This window comes from Ambystoma mexicanum, chromosome 10 (assembly GCF_040938575.1).
Source record: "Ambystoma mexicanum isolate Mex_15411 chromosome 10, UKY_AmexF1_1, whole genome shotgun sequence".
Classification (NCBI taxonomy): Eukaryota; Metazoa; Chordata; class Amphibia; order Caudata; family Ambystomatidae; genus Ambystoma; species Ambystoma mexicanum.
In genome coordinates this window covers 525,433,609-525,453,146 of record NC_090932.1, presented here as the reverse complement: position 1 = coordinate 525,453,146, position 19,538 = coordinate 525,433,609, and the positions used below count along the sequence as shown (strand labels likewise).

Below are 19,538 nucleotides of genomic sequence, written 5' to 3'. Positions count from 1 at the left end.
AGCTAAAGCTGGATGCAATACATCTAAGATGAGAAATAAGTAGGAGGAACATCCAATCGAAAGAACGTTACCAGTTGGTAAGTAACTTGTTCTTCTTTTGGACTGTAATAACATTGCAATTGTGAAGTTGGGATATTCAGTGGCTAACTTGCTCCGGGTGTTCTTAGTGGACACTATCATGAGCTCTGTTTTGTTGTTATTCAGAGCTAAGAAATTGCAAGCCATCCAATCCAGGATGGCTTTATAGATGTTAGATAGATTCAACATCATTTTTATAGTGGCTGCTAAGATGGATGACAACCTGAGTGTCGTCTGCGTAGTTTGTATATTGGACACCCAATTTATTTAGGAGATTCTGCAATGGTCGAATATACAAATTAAAGAGCTGAGGCGACAGGCAGGAACCTTGTGGTACATCACAGGTTTGAAAGAGGGAGGATAGAATGATTGTTGCCCACACAGACCCTTATCATACAAGGACCTAAAAAGGAGGCTATCATTTGGATGCCAGTGTGGAGCAATTCGCGACCTCTCCGAGCCTCGTTACTAGCAGGTTGTGATCGAAAAGATCGAAGGCTGCGGAGGGGTCGAGCAGCATCAGCAGTGCAGCTTGATTTTGATCTGCTATGCCAGCCAAGGTGGACTTAAGGTCTAGCATAGCAGTTTCTGTGCCGTGACCAGCCCTGTAACCTGATTGTCGAATGCCTACGATGTTGTGCTCTTCAACATGGGCCTGAAGTTGGATATAGGCAAATGTATCCAATATCTTAAGTATGAAAGGTACATTGGTTAAAGGTCTATAGTTGCCTTCATTGGTACGGTCTAGGTTTTCTTTTTTCAACAAAGGGGTTATCCAAGTGGATTTAAGCGCCTCAGGTACTTTGCCTTCATCAAAAGATAAGTTTATCAATTTGGTGATCCAGGGGACAAGAAGATTAGTCGATTCCTTGAAAATACTGGAGGGGCAGTCTTCCCCAGGGCAAGAAGTGGCGTTTAGGTTCTGTATCACCTTCAGCACCTCTTTCTCAGAGTAGTGAGAGAATGAGAATTGCAGTATTTTGCCCTGGGAGTTGGTGGGATGCGTTGTGATTTTTACAGGTGGCAGCGGAGCCACGTTGTTAAGGGATTTATTGATTTTTTTCCTTATGGGAGTTGATTTTAGACAGGAAGCCATCATGAATGGCATAGCACCATTCTGAGTCCTTTGTTATGTTGTTGGATGGTGGAGGCTGGTCTTGAAATTCTGCAAGAATCTTAAACAGTTCTCCGACGTTAGACTGTGCATTTATAATTCTTTTGTTGTAGTGAGTAGCTTTAGCATTGGAAATGAGTCTTTTAAATTCCTGTGTGGATTTTTTGTAGGCGGATAATGTGTTCACATTAGGGTTCTTCCGCAAAGGTCTTTCTAGGGCCCTTTTAGATTGTCTGGTGTAAATGATTTCTTCTGAAAACCAGGTGTTTTTAATAGCTTTGGATTTAATTACTTTAATCTTCAGGGGGGCTAGTTCATTAACAACTTGTTTAATGACAAGAGTAAGATGATCAACTAGAGCGGAAGAATCAGCAAAATTGGTTAATGACTGCAAATTGGATGATAGCAAGGTGGAAAACTTGGAGGCAGTGATGTTCTTTAAGTTTCGCGTCAGTATGTAGTCCATACTTTGTGGGCATGCCAATGATGCCAGATGACTAGCTGCTGCTTTCGTCAGTGCACCTCAGTACTAACATCATTATTCTCCAGTTTACTCTCACAAAGGCCTTTCTTTGGCATGTCCACAAGAAATGAACAAAACCATGTAGAATCATATGTGTTGGATGTGGCATTTGGTGGAGAATGCATTCCATTTAGCTGTGTACCCAGTCTCAACTAAGTCCATTGTTCCACTACACAAAAGGTTTTGTTCAGGTTTAAATCTGCCAATACATCCTGCATGACTGGATTTATTTATTTATTGGGTATTTATAATTGACCTATACACAATATGATTCAAGGCGCAAAAAGACATGGGGTGGGTGGGACATTGAGGACAAAACCGGTCCTACTAGGCCTTGTGACATTTTGATTGTGCAAGTGCAGTAACAAGAAGTGCAAGGGAGGGGGAGGGAAATTCCGGTCAGGGGGGAAGGGCCTGTGGGATAAGCGAGTGCCAGGGGAGGTCAGGTGGACAGAGCCAGGGAATGCAGAGAACGCACGGGAAGGTAGGTCAATGTGCTAATTGCAAGGTACAGGGCTGGAAGGGGTTTACACCCAGCCAGGCTAGTGCAGGGGGAGGGGCCCGGAAGTGCAAGTGTAGGTTGAGAGGGGGGGCGGGCAGGTGGAACCAAGTGCTGTAGTAGACGAGGCAGGCCTGGTGAACTGTAAGAATCGGAATGAACCAGGCAGCCAGTCAAGAGGCAGACGGGGACATTAGCAGGGTAGGGGGAGAGGGAAGGGGGAAGAGAAAAGGAAGGTCTTGAGAAGCTTCCAGAACTTAAGGAGATCTGGCTGAAGTCTGAGAGGGGCAGGGAGGCCGTTCCGGAGGGAGGCACCTGCAGAGGAGAGAGATCTAACCCCTACTCTCTGCTCGGAAAAGTGTCTGATCTGCAAAGAGTTGGAGCTAAAAGACTGAACGACTCTAGCAGGAAGGTATGTAGGGTCTTGAACTTGATCCTTGCAGCAGCCGGGGAGGCAGTGGGGAGATTTTAGGGCTGGAGAGATGCGGCCCCTGGGCTTGAGGCCAAGGATAAGTATTGCAGTCCTATTCTGGATTAGTTGAAGGAGGCGGAGGGAGCAGTTAAACAGATGGAGGAAGAGGCTGTTGGAGTAGTCCAGCCTGAAGCGGACCACAGCTCTGGAGACATTGAGGTCCTGGGGGAAGGTGAGGAAAGGGAGAATGCCTCTGAGGAGGTGCAGCTGATAATCAGCCTTCTTGGCAATTCTGTGATATGAGGAGAGAAGGAGAGAGCAGAGTTGACAACACCAGGGTTTTTTATCCTCACAGAAGGGTGTGGGGAGGGGGCCCATGGAGGGCGGCCAGTGTGTGGGAGGGAGGAGAGAGCAGGGATCCCAATGAGAAGGATCTCCGTCTTATTGCCATTAAGGCAGAGATAGTTAGCAGTGCACCATGCCTGAATAGCAGACAGGTAGTCTGGAATGAGAGAGAAAGAGGAGGAGCCAGAGGAGGGAAGCTTGAAGGAGAGCTGCGTGTTGTCAGCATAACACTGGAATTTAGGAGAGAAAGTGGAGATCAAATGGGCTAGAGGGGCCTCGAAATTGCGATTCGATCAGCAGTGATAAAACCAGCTCCTGGGTGTCTGGCATAATCACCCTGTAGGCAGGAGCTACCCCAGGGGAACAAGGAGCTACCAGAGATGCTCCTTTAACTTTGTGTCCATTTTGTATGAACCATTGCGTTTCAATGTATATTAGATGTGCTCTAATTCATCTTTATAAACATTCTAAAATACACAGTTAATGTCACATTTCTATGTTTGGAAAGCACCATTTGGACCCAGGAGCCCAAAGTAGCTCCTAGTAGCTGTTGGTTTCAAGCTAAACAGGCTCTTCTGTGCTAGAAGCAAGAGCTAAATACCTCCCAGCTGCCCTAAATTTTGAACCCTGGGGTCAGATATATGTTGAAAAGCCAAGGTCATTGGATGGAGCCCTGAGGGACACCGCAGGTGAAGAGTGAGATGGAGGAGAGAAAAGGGCTCAGTTGAACTTGGGACGGTCGGTCAGAGAGGAAGGTCGTCAACCAGTCCGGTACCAGATCTGTGATGCCAAGGATATCACAGAGCCGATTTATAAGGGTGGCATGATTGACTGTATCAAAGGCCGAGGAAAGGTCAAGAAGGATGAGAATGAAAGGAGAGTTGGAATCTAGATTAGAGAGCAAGTCTTCATGGGTGTTTAGGAGTGCAGTTTCTGTGTCTCTGGCAGTAAAGAAGCCAGTCTGGTGGTCATGGACACAACCAACAGTCTCAATCAGTGTGGGGGATAAGCTGGGAGATGGCCAGCTTCTCCAAGAGTTTGCCCAGGAAGGGGGTAATGGAGGTAGGGCAGCAGTTAGCCAGACAGGAAAGGTCGGCAGAAGGCTTTTTGTGGAGAGGGGTGCACAGGGGAGTGCTTGATGAGTGATGGGAAGGATCCAGTGGCAAAGGAGTGATCGCAGAAATATGCCAAGGCTGGAGCAAGGTAGACAATAATGTCCTTTATAGTTCTAGATGAGCAGTGGAGCACCTGTTTTGCAGACTGGTCTAGTAACCGCATCAGGTGGTATCGGAGAGAAAGAGGCGAGTAGGAGGTAAGGGAGGAGAAGCAAGTGAGGCCCGGCAGCGGATGAGGGAGAAGGGAGTGGTGTGGAGGAGAGTGAGGACAGGATGTCCTGAGTTTTAGTGATGAAGTTAGGGGCTTGTGCAGAGGGCCAGGGAATGAAGAGGAGAAACGGAGACTGCAATACGTTCAGCCTTGTTGTAAGTGGATCTAGAGTAAACCGTATTTGAACCATCCTTTTTAAATAAAGTATATTTGCCCTCCCTTGGCTTCAGCCTTCTGCCCACTGTTCATACCATTCTATTTTTCTTGATCTAGGACCAAAGGCACATCTCATGCTGAGATATCCAGATGGCAAAAGAGAACAGATTGCATTCCCTGAGCAGGCTAAACTTATGGTGAGTCTCTGTAAACCTTTTTCTGGTAGCAGTAGCTCAACCTACTAATGTTGTCTGGTGTCTTGTGTAGTAATTATATTAGTCTCTTGTACTTCCTCATAAACACAGTCAGTGCTGCAAATTGTCAGGCTAAGTAATCATTAAAAACACAAATCTGTATTTCATAATGTTGTCCGTGGTTGTCTATTAAGTGTGATGTGTTTTACGCAAGTGCATAGCACTCAGTATTATTGGTGTATCCATTCTTGTTTTCTCATAACTCTAATAAAGACCACCTTCTTTATTTTTTACAGTGGTTGTACTGTTTGTATTTGTTGCACCCTTTATGGACACACATTGATGAAGTGAAGCATAGTAAAGCTTCAGATAGGTTCATGCATCTCATCGAAGAGTGCTAAAGACGGACAGCTGCCGAAGCGGCAGCAGTGCTCGTTCCTTCTCTTTGTGACATCGGGGTATATCCTAGGCTCTGCTAAGTGGTTCACAGTGCTCTCTGGCCACTCATTGTTGTTAGGAACACTTTTTCTTTTAGGCTTTTTTCCTTCCATATTCTATGGACTCTTCCCCCCCATCCCCCCTCCTCCCTTTCCATTTTCTATAGACTCCCAAACGTTTTGTTTTTGACCTGTCCTGACTTTGTACTGAGAAGTGAAACCTTCAGCTTCAATTCCCTGGCCTTTTTGCTCATGCGTCAGGGGGAAACTAATTAGCCCTTCAGACTGTCAATACTGTGGAAACTGTTTCCCTTTTGTCTTTCTACTTTTTACCTTCTTCGGTAACTTTTGAACATTGCGCACAGCATCTTTCAATGCAGTGCAATAGGGTTATTTTTGTATCGCCCTAGCCTTTTAACATTGGGATTTTCGGTTACTTTTAAATGTGCCTTAAGATAAGCAGATACATTTTTCAATTTTTGCTATCTTTTTAGTTAGCGCAATTGCATTTATTATTTCTTTATTTGTATAGGATTCTTAAAGAATCTTTACAAAAGGAAAAGAATTTCATTGCATCACAATTTAAGAGGAGTTTACATAACATGATTAATCCCTTAAAATACTTCAACAAACACTTAGTTAACATATGATAGACAGCTTATAACCGTAGCGGCAAATACAAATTCCGCTATGAATATAAATGCCCAGGATAGCCTAAAGCAGAGTTAACTGTTAAAGACTGCTGGGACACATCCCATCAATTTTCTACCTTTGCATTCTATAGCATTTCATATTTTGACTATACACTACAAATAGGGGCAATAGTTGGTCCTGCATCATCCATTCTTACTCGTCCCGTCATGCTGAAACAGAGGTCAAAAAGCCAAATAGCCCTCTAACTCGTATTTGCCAAAACAGAGACAACACAGAGTGGATTGTGGTATGCCAAATGCAAGGTAACCCAGCTTTATTGCAATATATGCTGGGGGAAAAACAAGATTAACAGCCAAGCTCTCACTCAAGATTTTATAGCGATTTTGATGTCAGTTATGAAAACCTATCGATCCTGGTCATTGGTTCCCTTTACTAAGCTACATATATAATTCTATCTGTCCAGAAATAATAATTGGACAATTCTTATCTAAGATCCCACCCATAAACCATCCCATAAAAATGTGCTACCACATCATGCTTGAATATTATTGGTAGGCTCTAAATTACTTCTGCGGTGGAACAGGACATGTTTATCGGTTAACATGCGGTCACACTCTCATGAACTGGCTGCATGATGACATGCTTTATGTAGATGGAAAGAGAAGACCAGCGTATCGCCTTTGTTCTTAATTAAATAAAACAGCCCATGTTATCCCTGCCATGATGTCACTGAGTCTCAAGGACCTGTTCTTGCAACAGTACCGCGCCATCCTGTTCTTGACACATTTATGAATAACTATTTTGTGAGGCGTGCTAATTCCACCCTGTTAAGATTTCATTGCAGCAATTTGTTGTCTTTTTCGTCACATCGTGTTTCTCTGTCAACACCAAGCTGATCGCTGAGACATTAATCTGCCAATATTTATGAAATTTCCTGGGATGTTTTGTTTGTTCCATAGACTTCAAATAGTCTGCTGTGTTGTTGCAACTTGATTTACCTTCACAGTTAGATGTACACAATGGTATCTTGTTCTGCCATGTAACCCTCCCCTACGGAGTCTTTTGGCCCTTCACATTGCTTGGGGGCAGCTACCATCCAGTTGTTAAAGTTGAATAGAGGTATTTGAACTGTGAGTTGGTGCATTACGGCCGTTGATCAATAGTGTGAGGTCAGCAGCACTTTGAGGTGTTCCCCTTCACCTCTAATCAGAAAACATGTGGATGGGCTTGTTGTGCCGGTAACTTGCGCTGCACTTAAGTAATTGTGTAGTCTGATTTCCCAATCATTAAAGAATTTACTCAGTCCGAATAATCAATTCTACTCAATGCTATTTATTGTTTGCATTCAAAACAGCAGACATGTGTTTCAACCCCTCGGTCGTCCTCAAGGCAATATTTGGTTGTAAGTTAGGTCTCTTGAGTAGTTTACCAGTATTCTGCATGCGTCATTTTTGCTAACAAGTTTCTTTTGCTGAGTTAGCCATGTAAAAACACTACTATAGTCTTGGAACTTTATTATCTAACCAGCGGTGCTCTCTTGAGTAACGTTCCAGTATTCTGCATGCTTAGTTTTTGCTAATGAGTTTCCTTTGCTGTGTTAATGTTAAAACTACTGGTGTCTTGTAGCGCAAGTATCTAAACAGTGGTGCTCCTACAGAGATAAATATCTCTTTGCATAGTCTGGTCACGTTCCTGTAGTTTTGAATAAATCCTAAAGGGAACGCAGAGTATGAACCCGCTTTGCTTTGTCAGCCAGCCGCCTGATGATGGTACAAGGAAGTAGGTGTCAAGTGAGGGAGTTCAAAGAGCATCCCTATAGTGAAGTTGTTTGGTGAGCGGACACAAAGCATAGTTGGGGAGACCAAAGAAGATGCTGTCACAGAAGTTCAGTTTATAGAAGACAAGAGTGGTCAAAAGGTGCTTGACATAAAGGAGATGACTGACTGTCCTAATATTTAGGAGGTTGAGGCGAGCTGCCATTGCAGTTTTGGAGTTGAGTATAGAAATGTTGCGAAAATGGTCTTATCTGATGAGGTTTCTAGCTGAAGAAGAGTAGGGGAGAGTGTCGGGTGCGAACTCCATAGGCAGGGGAACGGATGTGAGGGAGGGTTTGGCAGGAAGGAAGAGCGCCTCTGTTTTGGTAGTTTACCAACATTTCAAACTGTCTCTCTGGCATTAAATATTAGATAGCTTTGCACTCTTTGATGTTAAAGAGATCAGATAAGATGATGATTTGGTTGTCGTCCCTGAAAGTTGGTACGAGAACCCAAAGGAGGAGATTAGTGCCCCAAGAACAGAAGTGTAGAGTGTTAAGAGGAAAGGACCCAAGACCAGAGCCTTTTGGAAAACCAACAGTTAGAGGGCTGAGTTAAGGTGGTGTTGCTGCAGGTAACGGAATTGGTGAGGTGCCATTTAGTGTTTAATTCAGGCAAGGGCTTGATCCTGAATCCCACGAAAGAGTAGTATTCGGGAGATCTGAATGATCGGCAGTGTCGAAGGCAGCAGACAGGTCATGGAGAATTAGGATAGAGCATAGGTGGAGTGCTTAGCAGAAGCAGTGGACTTGGATGCATTCATGAGAGCAGTTTTCGTAGAGTGACGAGAGTGGAAACTGCTTGTAGTGGGCTCTCCAAGGTTGGGGATGTCTAAGACGGTTGAACACAACTCTTTCGATCATTTTATAGTGGTGTGAAAGGAGAGACACAGGGCGAAAGTTAGCCAGTAGGTTTGGGACAACCCCTTGCTTTTTTAGGAGAGTGAGGACTGTGGCTGTTTTGAAAATAGAGGAGAAGCAAGCCGAGTCGACTGACAAATTGAAGAGTTCAGCGAGGTGAGAGGCCACTAAAGGGACAATAGGCTTGACAATCTGAGTAAGAGTGATGGCGCACACAAGGTCTTAGCCGTCATTAGTAGTGATGGCTTTTTTTCAGTGGTAGTATGACTAAAGTGGGATACAGGGGATGATGGTAGAGTAGGTGGAGTGTGAGGAAGGTCAGGAGAGAGTCTCTAACTTTTGAAATGTTGGCAGCAAAGTTTTCAGCCGGTTCATTAGCTGTGAGAGTGGAGTTGATAGTCATAGGTTTAGGAGGAGTGAGTGTACCCGACGAGGATGGTTGGAATGAGTTAATTGAGGGTGAGATAGAAATCCACTCTATCGAGAGCAGGCTTGAGAGCGTTCAGGGCAGAGAAGGTAGAGTTTTAGGTTCTTGTGCGACTGGGCACACCTCCGCTTGCGAAGCATGTCTGAGGAGACTGCGTATGAATGGGGTGACCCATGGGTGAGGATGCTGAGACTTAGGGGTGAAAGTTAGTAGTGTGAAGTTAGAGGAAATGAGTCGCATAGTAGGGATTGGAAGCTGGAGAAGGCAGTGTTGGTGGAAGAGGCGTCCGGTGTGAAGGAGGTGAGTAATAGCTGTAGGTCAGAGAGAAAGGGAGGAATTGCAGAAGGTTTACATTTCCTTTTAGTAATAGATAAGAGGTCGGGGTGGAAAGAGGATGGTGGTGGGAAAAATGGAGTGATCAGATAGGGATGGTGTGACACTTGTATGTGTGGCTGATAGAGAGGTGGAGATGAATAAGAGATCCAAAGGGTTCCCCCAGGGTGGGTAGCTTGGTTATGGATAGAACGGAGAGCTTTTTCAGTAAGAAAAGACTGAAGTTCACATTTATGAGAAGTGGTTGGAGAGGTAAGATTAAAGTGAGAAAAGAGAACGAGGTGGTGTTTAGTGGAAAGAGAATCAAGGAGTTGCCCAAGTTCATCCAAGAATGGTCCAGTGGGACCAGGATGCCGATAGATGGAGATTAGCTTCAATAGTAGATATGGTGAATTCAAGAGGTATGAGAGAGGGCGTGGCATTGGAGATATGTGAGACGTGCAGAGAGTATGTGCCTGATGCCTCCCACTTTGCCTGCCAGTCTAGGGGAGAAGAGCTGGCTTGAAAGTAGTCTATGATGAAGGAGGTTTTGTTGCATACAGACCGAGCATTCCAGAGTGCAATGTTCAGTTGATGTGGTAAGGAGGAGTAGAGAAGTGTCTCTGAGTAAGAGAGGCGAGGGGTATAGGCTTTAGGGAGAGGTATGGTTCGCTCGTCTGCTTTGTTTGTTGGAAGTAGGTGAAAGGGAGATGAAGTAGTGGGAGTTTCGAGATGTGAGTTTTATGATGGGAATAGGAATGAGGAAGTTGTACATGATTGAAGAAAGTGTAGTGAGAGGCAAGTAGGAGGAGCAGCGGTAGCGAATACATTCTAGATGAGTACTGCATTGTGGTGAGAAAGCACATTAATTAGCAAGCTAGGGGTACTCGCATGTGCAGCAGGGAGGAAGGAAAAGGCTCACATGCAAAGAGGCTGGTCAACTGCTGTTCCGCCCTTAACTGGGACACCCATGGCTGGATGCCCATAGGTAGTTCAAAAGTGATGTCATGTCCTCTCATCTGATCATCTAGTCCATCAGTGGTTTGCGTTGTGTTGTGCGTGTCATGCACAATTCTGCCACGTTACTGGTCGCATATCATGCCACACTATTTCGGCAAGAGGGGCTGTGCTCTCCGCGCCCTACACCTTCAGCATTCAAAAACGTGGCTGTGCCTCCACTTTCTCGCACTCCCGTTCGGCCAGAAATCCACCGGGACAGACTCAGCCAGATGTTAGGCTGCTGCTGTTTTGCTCATCACCAGGGTCCCCAAACTGCTGGCTGCCATCCCTCTGATCAACCGAATTGCGGCCACAACAGTCCACTCTTCCTTGTTCTATTTGTGAGACTCGCCGTTTGCCAGCTATTGCGCACAGTCTCAGCCTTCACACAGCGATCCGTGAATTTGTTCTCCCACCAGCCGATTGTCATCTGCTGCACGAGTGTCTCTGCCCTTATGCTGCGCTCCGAATTCTGATATCCTAGAGCCTCTATCGGCGGGCACACTGCTAAATTGGCTCACACAGCACTTCTGTCACCTATGCCAGCGGTCCACGCCAACACTCTCCGGATCGTTGCTAGTGTGTGCCCGCTTCTCACATGCTGCCCTTGGGTGTCCCACTGTGCAGGACGTCCCGAAGCCCAATCCAACCGCAGCAACACGGCCACTCTCTCTCCAAGCTTGTATCCCTCAGCCCTCACATCCGTTTGAGCTTAGTCCTGCTCAGACAATCCGTGCTCCGCGGCTTTCCCTTTGCTATATGCCGCCATCTTGGTTCTCCTTCGTTCGAGCTGTGGCTCAGACTTCACACAGTCAGTTCTTTGCATAAAGCACTCAATCCATGCACAGCTGTGCTCGCCAAGTTCCTCCACGCAGTACTTAGATTTTCAAGTCTTATGCTTGCCAAAACCTCATGCTCATTGTAAAAGCCTGTAAGGATCACAGGAGCTCCGGGAGACCAGTCCTATTGCATGGCTGTCTAGCCACCCCCCCCCCTTCCCAATCTCAGTGGAATTGACAGTTGTTACAGGAAATGAAGTTATATAGCTAGTCTAGAAGAAAGGGCTGACGTGACTGAGCCCTACACGAAATAACGAGTGACTCAAGAAAGACGGATGTCCTGGCATAATACTTAGCGTGGGTCATGCAGAATTTATAAATTCATAGTGAAGACCTAGAAAACCTCTCGAGAAGATGAAAAATTCCAATAAAAAAATCTGTCGGAAGGAGTAGAAGATATTGACCCATGGGAAACGGGCCAACATTTCTTTGCAGACTTGCTGGTTGTAGAGGAGATGTCAAACATAAAGATTGACCATATTAATCGAGTAGGACCTAAGAGGCTGGAGCCGGGGTCCAGACTGCGAGGTGTGGTGGCTGCAATAATGGCATACGGGCAGAAAGGGCATCTTTTGATTGCTTCCCGGAAATTGGGCCCAGTGAGGATTAACAGGACAGAAATTCAGCTGTATCAGGATTTGGCACAAGCAACACTAGTGAAGAGAAGGATGATGGGCCCAGTAGTCTGAGCCATGGCACAAGCGCAAGTGAGATATAAATGGCACTTCGCATTTGGATTATTACAACACTGGATCGCCACATGCAAAGAAGGGGTGAAAATATTAAAATTGGAAGACGAGGAGGTGCCACAAATGGTCCAAAGGCAGACTAGGTAGTCCCACAAGAGGAAGGTATGGGAATGGTCAACGATAACGACAAAAGGACAAAAGAAAAGGGCACTGAGTGACCTAGAGAGGCTTGCCAATAAGGAGGTCTATCAAGGCAGGGCTGGCGTGAGCTGCAAGCAAGATTTCCCCCCCTTGACGGAGAAGGACTCATTGGTGACGACAGAATTCTTTAAAGCTGATGGACGGGAATGGAGCGAGAGAGAAGAGGTGCCGGGCGGGACTGGATAAGGTGTAAGGTACCCTACATCGGGTGATCAAACACATGGGTCTTATACCACCCGCACAGTTAGTCTGTGGACTGTTATGATGGCTCAAATCCCACAGCATGTTGCTCGGGAGATCACCAGGATACTGGAGTCCTCTGGAGATCAGTTTGGAGGGGCGGAGGGCAGGCGGGAGGGAATGGCTGTTGGGGGAATTTGGTAAGAGGTTAAGGGGGGCGGGTATAGACATTGCATAACATAATGCATCAGACTGTGAGGAGCTTGAACGGGCAAGGAATAAGAAGACATTCATATCACTAACACACATAATGTAAGGAGATTATACTCACTAAGTGAAAACAAGTAGAGCACTTCCTTGGAGGGTAGAAGCCAGATATCATAGCACTACAGGAGAGGCACATACAGAGGAGGGACAAACATATGCTGAAATGTAAGGGATATCCTTGCATATATCAAGCCAATGCACAGGCGAAGACGGAAGGAACACTTACAGCCATCCGTGAGATGCCAGGATTACACATTATTGACACAGAATGGGATGTAGATGGTAGAAATAAATTGGTGTATGGAAGGGCTAGACACAGTAGCTTTGTATATGCGCCAAGGACATGATAGCTTCTTGAGATCCCTCCACACTAAATTGCAGCGGTTCGCCAATGGGGGGGTGGGATAATACTAATGGGGGACCTCCAAAATGGCTTCTGAACCATGTAAGGATCTACCATGACCAGTTAGACCTATTGAAACAATTGAAAGATAGGATGACACAACAGGCACTTAGACAGCTGGAAAGCGATACATGGAGACGAGAAAGTTTACACCTTTTTATTCACACATACATAGAACATTCTCACAAATCTATTATTCTCCAGCATTGGGTCTGGCATGAATATTCCCCATTGTCAGGCTGGGAATCCTCTGTAAAAGAAAAAGGTTTTTCCCTTTCCCTTTCACTTTAAAACTGTATTTCTCCTCTAAATCAATTGCTGTCCTCTGGGTCATACTGCCCCCATCCAATGACAGTCTTCTATCTAAGCCCCGCCTCTGGCAGCCATCTTCCAGTTTTACTGCACTCTTCAGTGTTGGGAGTCCTCGAGTTTGCTCTCCGAGCCATCTAGTAAGTTTTTCCAATTTTTTTTCACGTAAAAGTTACATTTTTGTGTACAAGAGCCTGTGTGCTCTTTTCCTCGTCAACCGGCAACAATGAGGTAGCAAGTTTCCAAAAGGCCACCATGGGCCTACTTCACGCCATCCAACCATGTCAGAGGAGAAGAAGCAGGGATGGGCCCTCTTCAAGCCTTGCACCAAATGCGGGCTACGGAATGTATTTGTGGAACACCTGCAGTCTCTTTACTGCCTGCACCTGGGACCACATGGAGGTGGAGTGCGAGAGCTGCCTGGGCTTCTCAAAAAAGATGATGAAAGACTGGCACAGCAGGCTGGCAGCATGGCTTAACTCGAACAAGACTTCTGCCCCCTGCTCTGAGCATGGACATGCCTCATCCAGGATCGGCAGGCCAAAAAGCGCTCTTCTAAGTCCTCTTTCAGCAGCACAGGGAAGGAAATATGTTTGTTTGCTGAATGGTAGGAAACTGCACCTTGTGTCTCTATCTATGCTCCGCTGCTGAAGCGTTTCTATATAATCCTGTGTTCGTCCGTTTATTGACTCAAGCATCCCCCTGCATCTTATTTAAGTGATAATGAATTACAGAAGAGGGTCCCTGGTTACAGAAGAAGGCACTCAATCTGTTGTACTGATGGCCATTGCTGCTACTAAGTTAAAAGTCATATATGAACATAACATTTGTCTACTTGAAATCCTTGGATGGCAAATTATTATTTGAGATTCACAATGTGTTAACTTGCTAGGGGTCTGTGCTGCAAAACACGTGGGTGACCCATGTACAAAGAAGAGGAAGCATCGGTTGAGGCTACACATCCAAGTTGATTGGTTACTGGAAGCCAGTAACCATTTTTTGGCTAATAGTTGGTGTACATGGTGTGGGTGACGCTTTTGGTGAGGCATCATGAGCACCAAACATTCTGGTACTTGAACGTTATTCATTTTACACAAATATAAAATAAGTGGATGTCGGTACAAGTCTGGTAACATTTCGTAGAGCAAAAGAAAAGTCCAGGTTGATATCTAAATGTGTTCTGGGGCACAAGTTAGAGTCATAAGGTAAGTCATTAGGCGCCCAATGACTCATGGTCTCTACTGTGCTTAATGACCTGTATATATCTTAATTTTCTGCTATGCGCATCCTACTGGACAAACTTTGCTGTATTTCCATTGTATACTTTCTGATGCCGCTTACTTCACCATGTAAGTATGTAACCTTATTTCACGATGTAACCCAAGCTTTAAGCATTCTTATACTTGTTGCACCCAGTTACCTACGGGTTTGGTGCGCCCTACCAATTAATAAACAAACAAAAGCATGGTAGAGCCAAGTATCCGAGTCATCTGTGGGGAGGAAACATTATTTGGTTAATGCATCCAGGCAAATCTTGGTTAGATTCTGCTGTTCATGGAGCCACTTTTTCATATTCGTATTTAACCTCTTGTGGGTGTGATCTGTTGGGGTTTATAGGTTTCTAAGGTAATGCTTGCATAGTAGGGTAATGCAAATGAGCTATACCAGAACATTAAGATGAGTTATTTTAAGAGAAAGCAAATGTCCGGTAACTGTTGTGGCTTGTACCTTAAATCTTTTTAGTTAGGTGTGAATTGTCTGTGTGTGCGGCAAAAAATCTTCTGAGCGGCACCCAGAAGCAAGCTGGGCAAGCACACATGCGCACAGCTTAGAGGGAACATTGGATGCGACCCCTACAGGAATTCTTGGATGCTCATGGATGCAAGTGTCTGGAAGTTTTGCAGACAAGATCCCTCTCAACGAGGAGTTCCGTCGGGCTATAGAGTATTGGGGGGTGCGCTCCCACATCAGCCAGGGAACAGGATTTCAAACCCCGCCATACCAAGAGACGGTCACCACAGACGCCTCTCTGGAAGGTTGGAGGGCACCCACCGGACGTCTGCTCGCCAGAGGTCTGTGGCTTCCAGAAGAGAAGGATCTGCACATCAACATCCTGGAGCTATGGGCAGTGTTCTGGCCCCTCAAGTCTTTACTAGCGTCTCTGAAGGGCAAGGTGGTGAGAATATTCACAGACCACACCACCAACATGTTATACATCAGGAAGCAAGGGGGGGACTCGGTCCGCAGCGCTCTGCAAGGAGGCTCAGCACCTGTTGCAATGGGCCATTGAACAGGGGATGTTCCTCATCCCTCTCCACCTGGCAGGTGTGAAGAACACCATCGCAGACTCCCTCAACAGGAAACTACGCTCCTGCCACGAGTGCAGGTGGGACCGCATGTTCATCAAATGTGGCAGACCCTGCAATCGAACTTTTCGCCACAGTGGCAAACTCCAAATGGCAGACGTTTGCCAGCAGATTTCAGCATCCGAGGAGTTTGGGAGACACGTTCTCCTTTCTGTGTGAAGGCCTGTTTCTGTATGCTTTCCCCGGTTCCCCCTCATGCTACGTGTCATCAACACACTCAGTGTAGATGCGTGGCTGGGACAGACATGGTACCTGGACCTGCCAAACCTGTCAGCGTCGCCTCCAGTCAAGTGTCCGGTACTTTCAGATCTGCTCACCAGAGAGGAGGGTAGAAATCCTTCATCACAACCCAGGATCGTTGACCCTGAAGGCTTGGCTCCTGCAGCCTTACAGTGTGGGGGTTACAAGCTACCGGCGGACTGCAAGGAAATCCTCGCCAAGGCCTGGCCATCGTCGACACTAAAGTGCTACGGCCATAAGTGATGCGCCTTGCTACGTGGTGCCATTCACAGAAGATTAACCCTGTGAGGGTCACGGCTCCACAGATCCTTCAATACTTACTGTCCTTAGCAAGAGCTGGGCTGGCTCCTTCATCCATCAAGGTACACCTGGCAGCCATCTCCCGGTACACCAGGTCTCTGGGAAAATCCTTGCTGTGGTCCCAAGGGACTTTTCTGATCTTTCCTGCCAGTGAAGGCTCCCGCCCTTACATGGAAACTCAAAATGGTTCTAACAAGGCTCATGGGGGCATCTTTCAAACCTATGCATCAGGCCTCGCTCAAGTTTCTCTTGTGGAAATAGGCTTTCCTCGTGGCCACCACCTCTACCAGACGTGTGGATGAGATCCAGGCCCTAACCTGCAAGCAACCGTATCTGGCTTTACACGAGTCAAGATTGGTACTGCGTGCACACCCCTCTTTCATGACGAAGGTTCAGTTGGAATGCCACCTCCATGAGCCTTTGGTTTTGCCTGTTTTCTTCCCGAAACCTTCATAGCCGGTGGAGAGGGCCTTGCATTTACTGGACGTTGCTCGCGCTCTGAAGTTCTACATGGCACGCATAAAGGGTTTTCAGAAGACTTCTCAATTGTTTGTGTACTTTGGACCTGTGAACCATTGGAAGGCCTTGTCAAAGGCCTCCATCTCAAGATGGCTCGCTGGCTGCATCATGCACTGTCATGCACTGTCATTGATCACCCACTCCAACAGAGCGATCTCTGCGACAATGGCATTCCTTTCTGGTGTGCCCCTGCTAGACATCTGCAGGGCTGCGACTTGGAGGTCCACGCATACCTTCATGAAATTCTACTGCGTTGACAGGGATTTCAGGGCAGAGTCCAGAGTCAGCCAAGCAGTGCTACGCAACCTGTTTGCCTGAGGTAAGTCTGTTCCAGGGTTAAGTGTTGATTGCTTCTGTTGAGCCTTGCCACCTCCTGTGGTTGTGTGATATGTACTGCTGTGTATTCGTTATTCATGAGCATGTAAATCCATGCCAGACCCCATGCTGGAGAAGGTTGAAGTTACTTACCTGTAACTATTGTTCTCTGGCATGGATACACATGCAAACCCTCCCTCCGACTCTTCTTGGTCATACTGCCACTTTACGAAGATGGCTGTCAGAGGCAGGGCTTATGAAGAGGACTGCCATTGGATGGTGGAAGTATGACCCATATGACAGTGATTGGTTTAGAGGAGAAATACAGTTTTAAAGTGAAAGGGAAACAGTTTTTTTCTTTTAAAAAAGATTCCCAGCCCGGCCACGGGGAATATTCATGAGCATGTGAATCCATGCGAGAACCATGCTGGAGAACAATAGTTACTGGTAAGTAACTTAAACCATCTACCACATTAATAGGTCAGGTGGAAGCGATGGACATCGGGGCGATTACTATTTCAAATCACGCACCTATCACACTCACTATACATCAGGATAGAGTTGGGGCAGGGCTTTGGAAATGGAAATTTCCCGAAACAGTTACTCAAAGTTAAAGTGACTCGTGGAGAAATCTGCAGTAAAATCATGGAATCATGGGACCCATTTAAAACAACCCTCAGAGGAGCCAAAAAGGCTCAGACGGACAAACAACTTAGACAGCTAGAATTAGACAATCTTAAATAAATAATGGGCAAAACGAAGACTGATGCAAGTAACGCTGTAAGGAGAGAATACAGAAAGATTAAAGGCCAATTGGATGTATTCCAAACTAAAAGGGCTGAAAAAGACCTTCTGCATATACAACGTCAAGGCTTACAAAGCTGATTGTCTCCTAGCGAGACAAGTGCGGAAGATGATAAAACAACCACTGACCTTATTAGGGAGGCTGGGGGGGGGGGGCGACTAACACGCCAAACAGGAAAGGGACACCAACCCTCTCTGGATGTGGATTGAGTGACAAGGCTTACATCGCACGCAGGGGTAGTAGACTGACAGAAAGATGCAATTAGTCCAGACACATCTCTAGAAAATACACCACACTGATATACCGAAAGAAATGTATACTTTATTAGTGACACATATAACACTGTCAGGTCAACATGTGTACTTAAGGAATAATACTCTGAATTAAAGATAATCCGGGTACGTTTAAAAACAATTTCAATGGATTGTGTCCTCCCAACGTATTCAACATTTTTGATATTTAATGTCCACAGCTGTGTACTTCGGAAACTTTTTTCGGCAGAGGGTGTCCTGTGTCCATGACGTCGGGTCGATGTCCCTCGAAGGCCTCCGTCGAGGGCGACACCACCAGATGTTATAAATAGGACGCCTGTAGCCTCAGTTCTGTTTTTTCCGCAAACATGTTTGCTTAGGAGACTCGGCGCGCCTTGTTTATTCCTTGTGAATGTCTTCTTCGACCCCTCCGACTCCACGGTCTGGCTTCAAGACTTGCCGGGACTGCAAGTCTAAGATGTCGATTACCGATATGCATCGCTTTTGTTTGAGGTGCTTGGGTGAGATTCATGACACTGACGACTGTTCCAAATGCCAGTCGCTGACTGCTAAGGCCTTGCGGGAGCATAAGGGGAAGCTTCAGGTAGGTAGGGGTTCTAGACCCAGTAAGTCCACCGACAATTCGAGGGGCGACTCTCAGTGTCGGAAGGAATACCGGGGATCTCGGTCCCGAAGTGGTTTCTCCATTCGTCGTCCTTGTCTCGGCATTCCAGGAAGAGCTGTCACCGGTCACCTTCCCTGGATGGGGCCGCGAGGAAGGTGGCATGTCCGACTAAGTCCTCGACTCCGGGGGAGTGGGCTGCCTTCAGGGAGCAGATGCTGGTGTTTTTCCAATCGCAGGGCACAGTTCCGTCCGCACCTTCGGAAGAAGCCAGCAAGGAACGTTCTCGGTCTGTGGCTCTCATGCCGTCGGGCTCGGGTCCTCGGTGCCACTCATTGGGAACCTTCGAGGTCCAGTTCAGGCAAGGCTCAGGATGGTCGCAAGAGACGTGCTTCCAGGTCTCGGTCCTTGTCCCCAGTGAGACCGCAGAAACCTGGTCAGGGCGCGAGGTCGGCGTCGACTACGTCAGCGCTGCGTCCTTTGGATACGGATGTCAAAGCTTTGCCTTCGTACCAGCCCTCGGCGCCGTTGTCAATGCCAAAGCCGTCGGCGGTCTCTCTGCCAAAGCCTTTAGCGTCTTCGGGCCTTTTACCCCGAAGACGTCGATGGAGTTCCCTGTTACTGTGGATCCTCCAAAGAAGGCTACTTCCAAATTTGAGAGTCCTGTTCAGGACTCCAGACCTTCTTTGGTCCCGAGGCAGGACTTTTACCTCCATATGGATGACATCTATGAGGAGGAGGAGAGGTCAGACTTCGATTTTGACCCTTTTGAGCCTGATGTGGCTCCTGTCTTTTCTGGAGACAGTCAATTGGAAGTGTTGAGCTAATCACTTCATGATGCCAGTGGCTTGGACACTTCTCCTGAGGTGGAATCTGGCAGGCCTGAGCCTGGGACTCATGCTGTGTCGTCCTACAGGAGACTGATGGCTAGAGTCACGGAGTATCTTGGCTGGTCCAGTCCTCCTGTGGCTTTTGTTCCGGATGATTTAACAGATATTTTGGATCAAGGTTCGTCCTCTGACCCGGTGTTACATTTTCATTTAACGTTGCAGAAAAGGGTGGCGGCTGCTTGGCAGTCCCCG

General features: G+C 46.6%; 1 protein-coding gene across 1 annotated transcript in view; it reads left to right on the top strand.

The window, feature by feature from the left end:
- UBXN7 (UBX domain protein 7) overlaps positions 1 to 19,538 on the top strand; it is a 1,247,298-nt gene that overhangs the window by 1,192,880 nt on the left and 34,880 nt on the right. Inside the window, exon 10 of the mRNA XM_069618093.1 lies at positions 4,571 to 4,650. Coding sequence (XP_069474194.1) covers positions 4,571 to 4,650 — 80 coding nt within the window. The remainder of the gene's footprint in view (positions 1 to 4,570; positions 4,651 to 19,538) is intronic.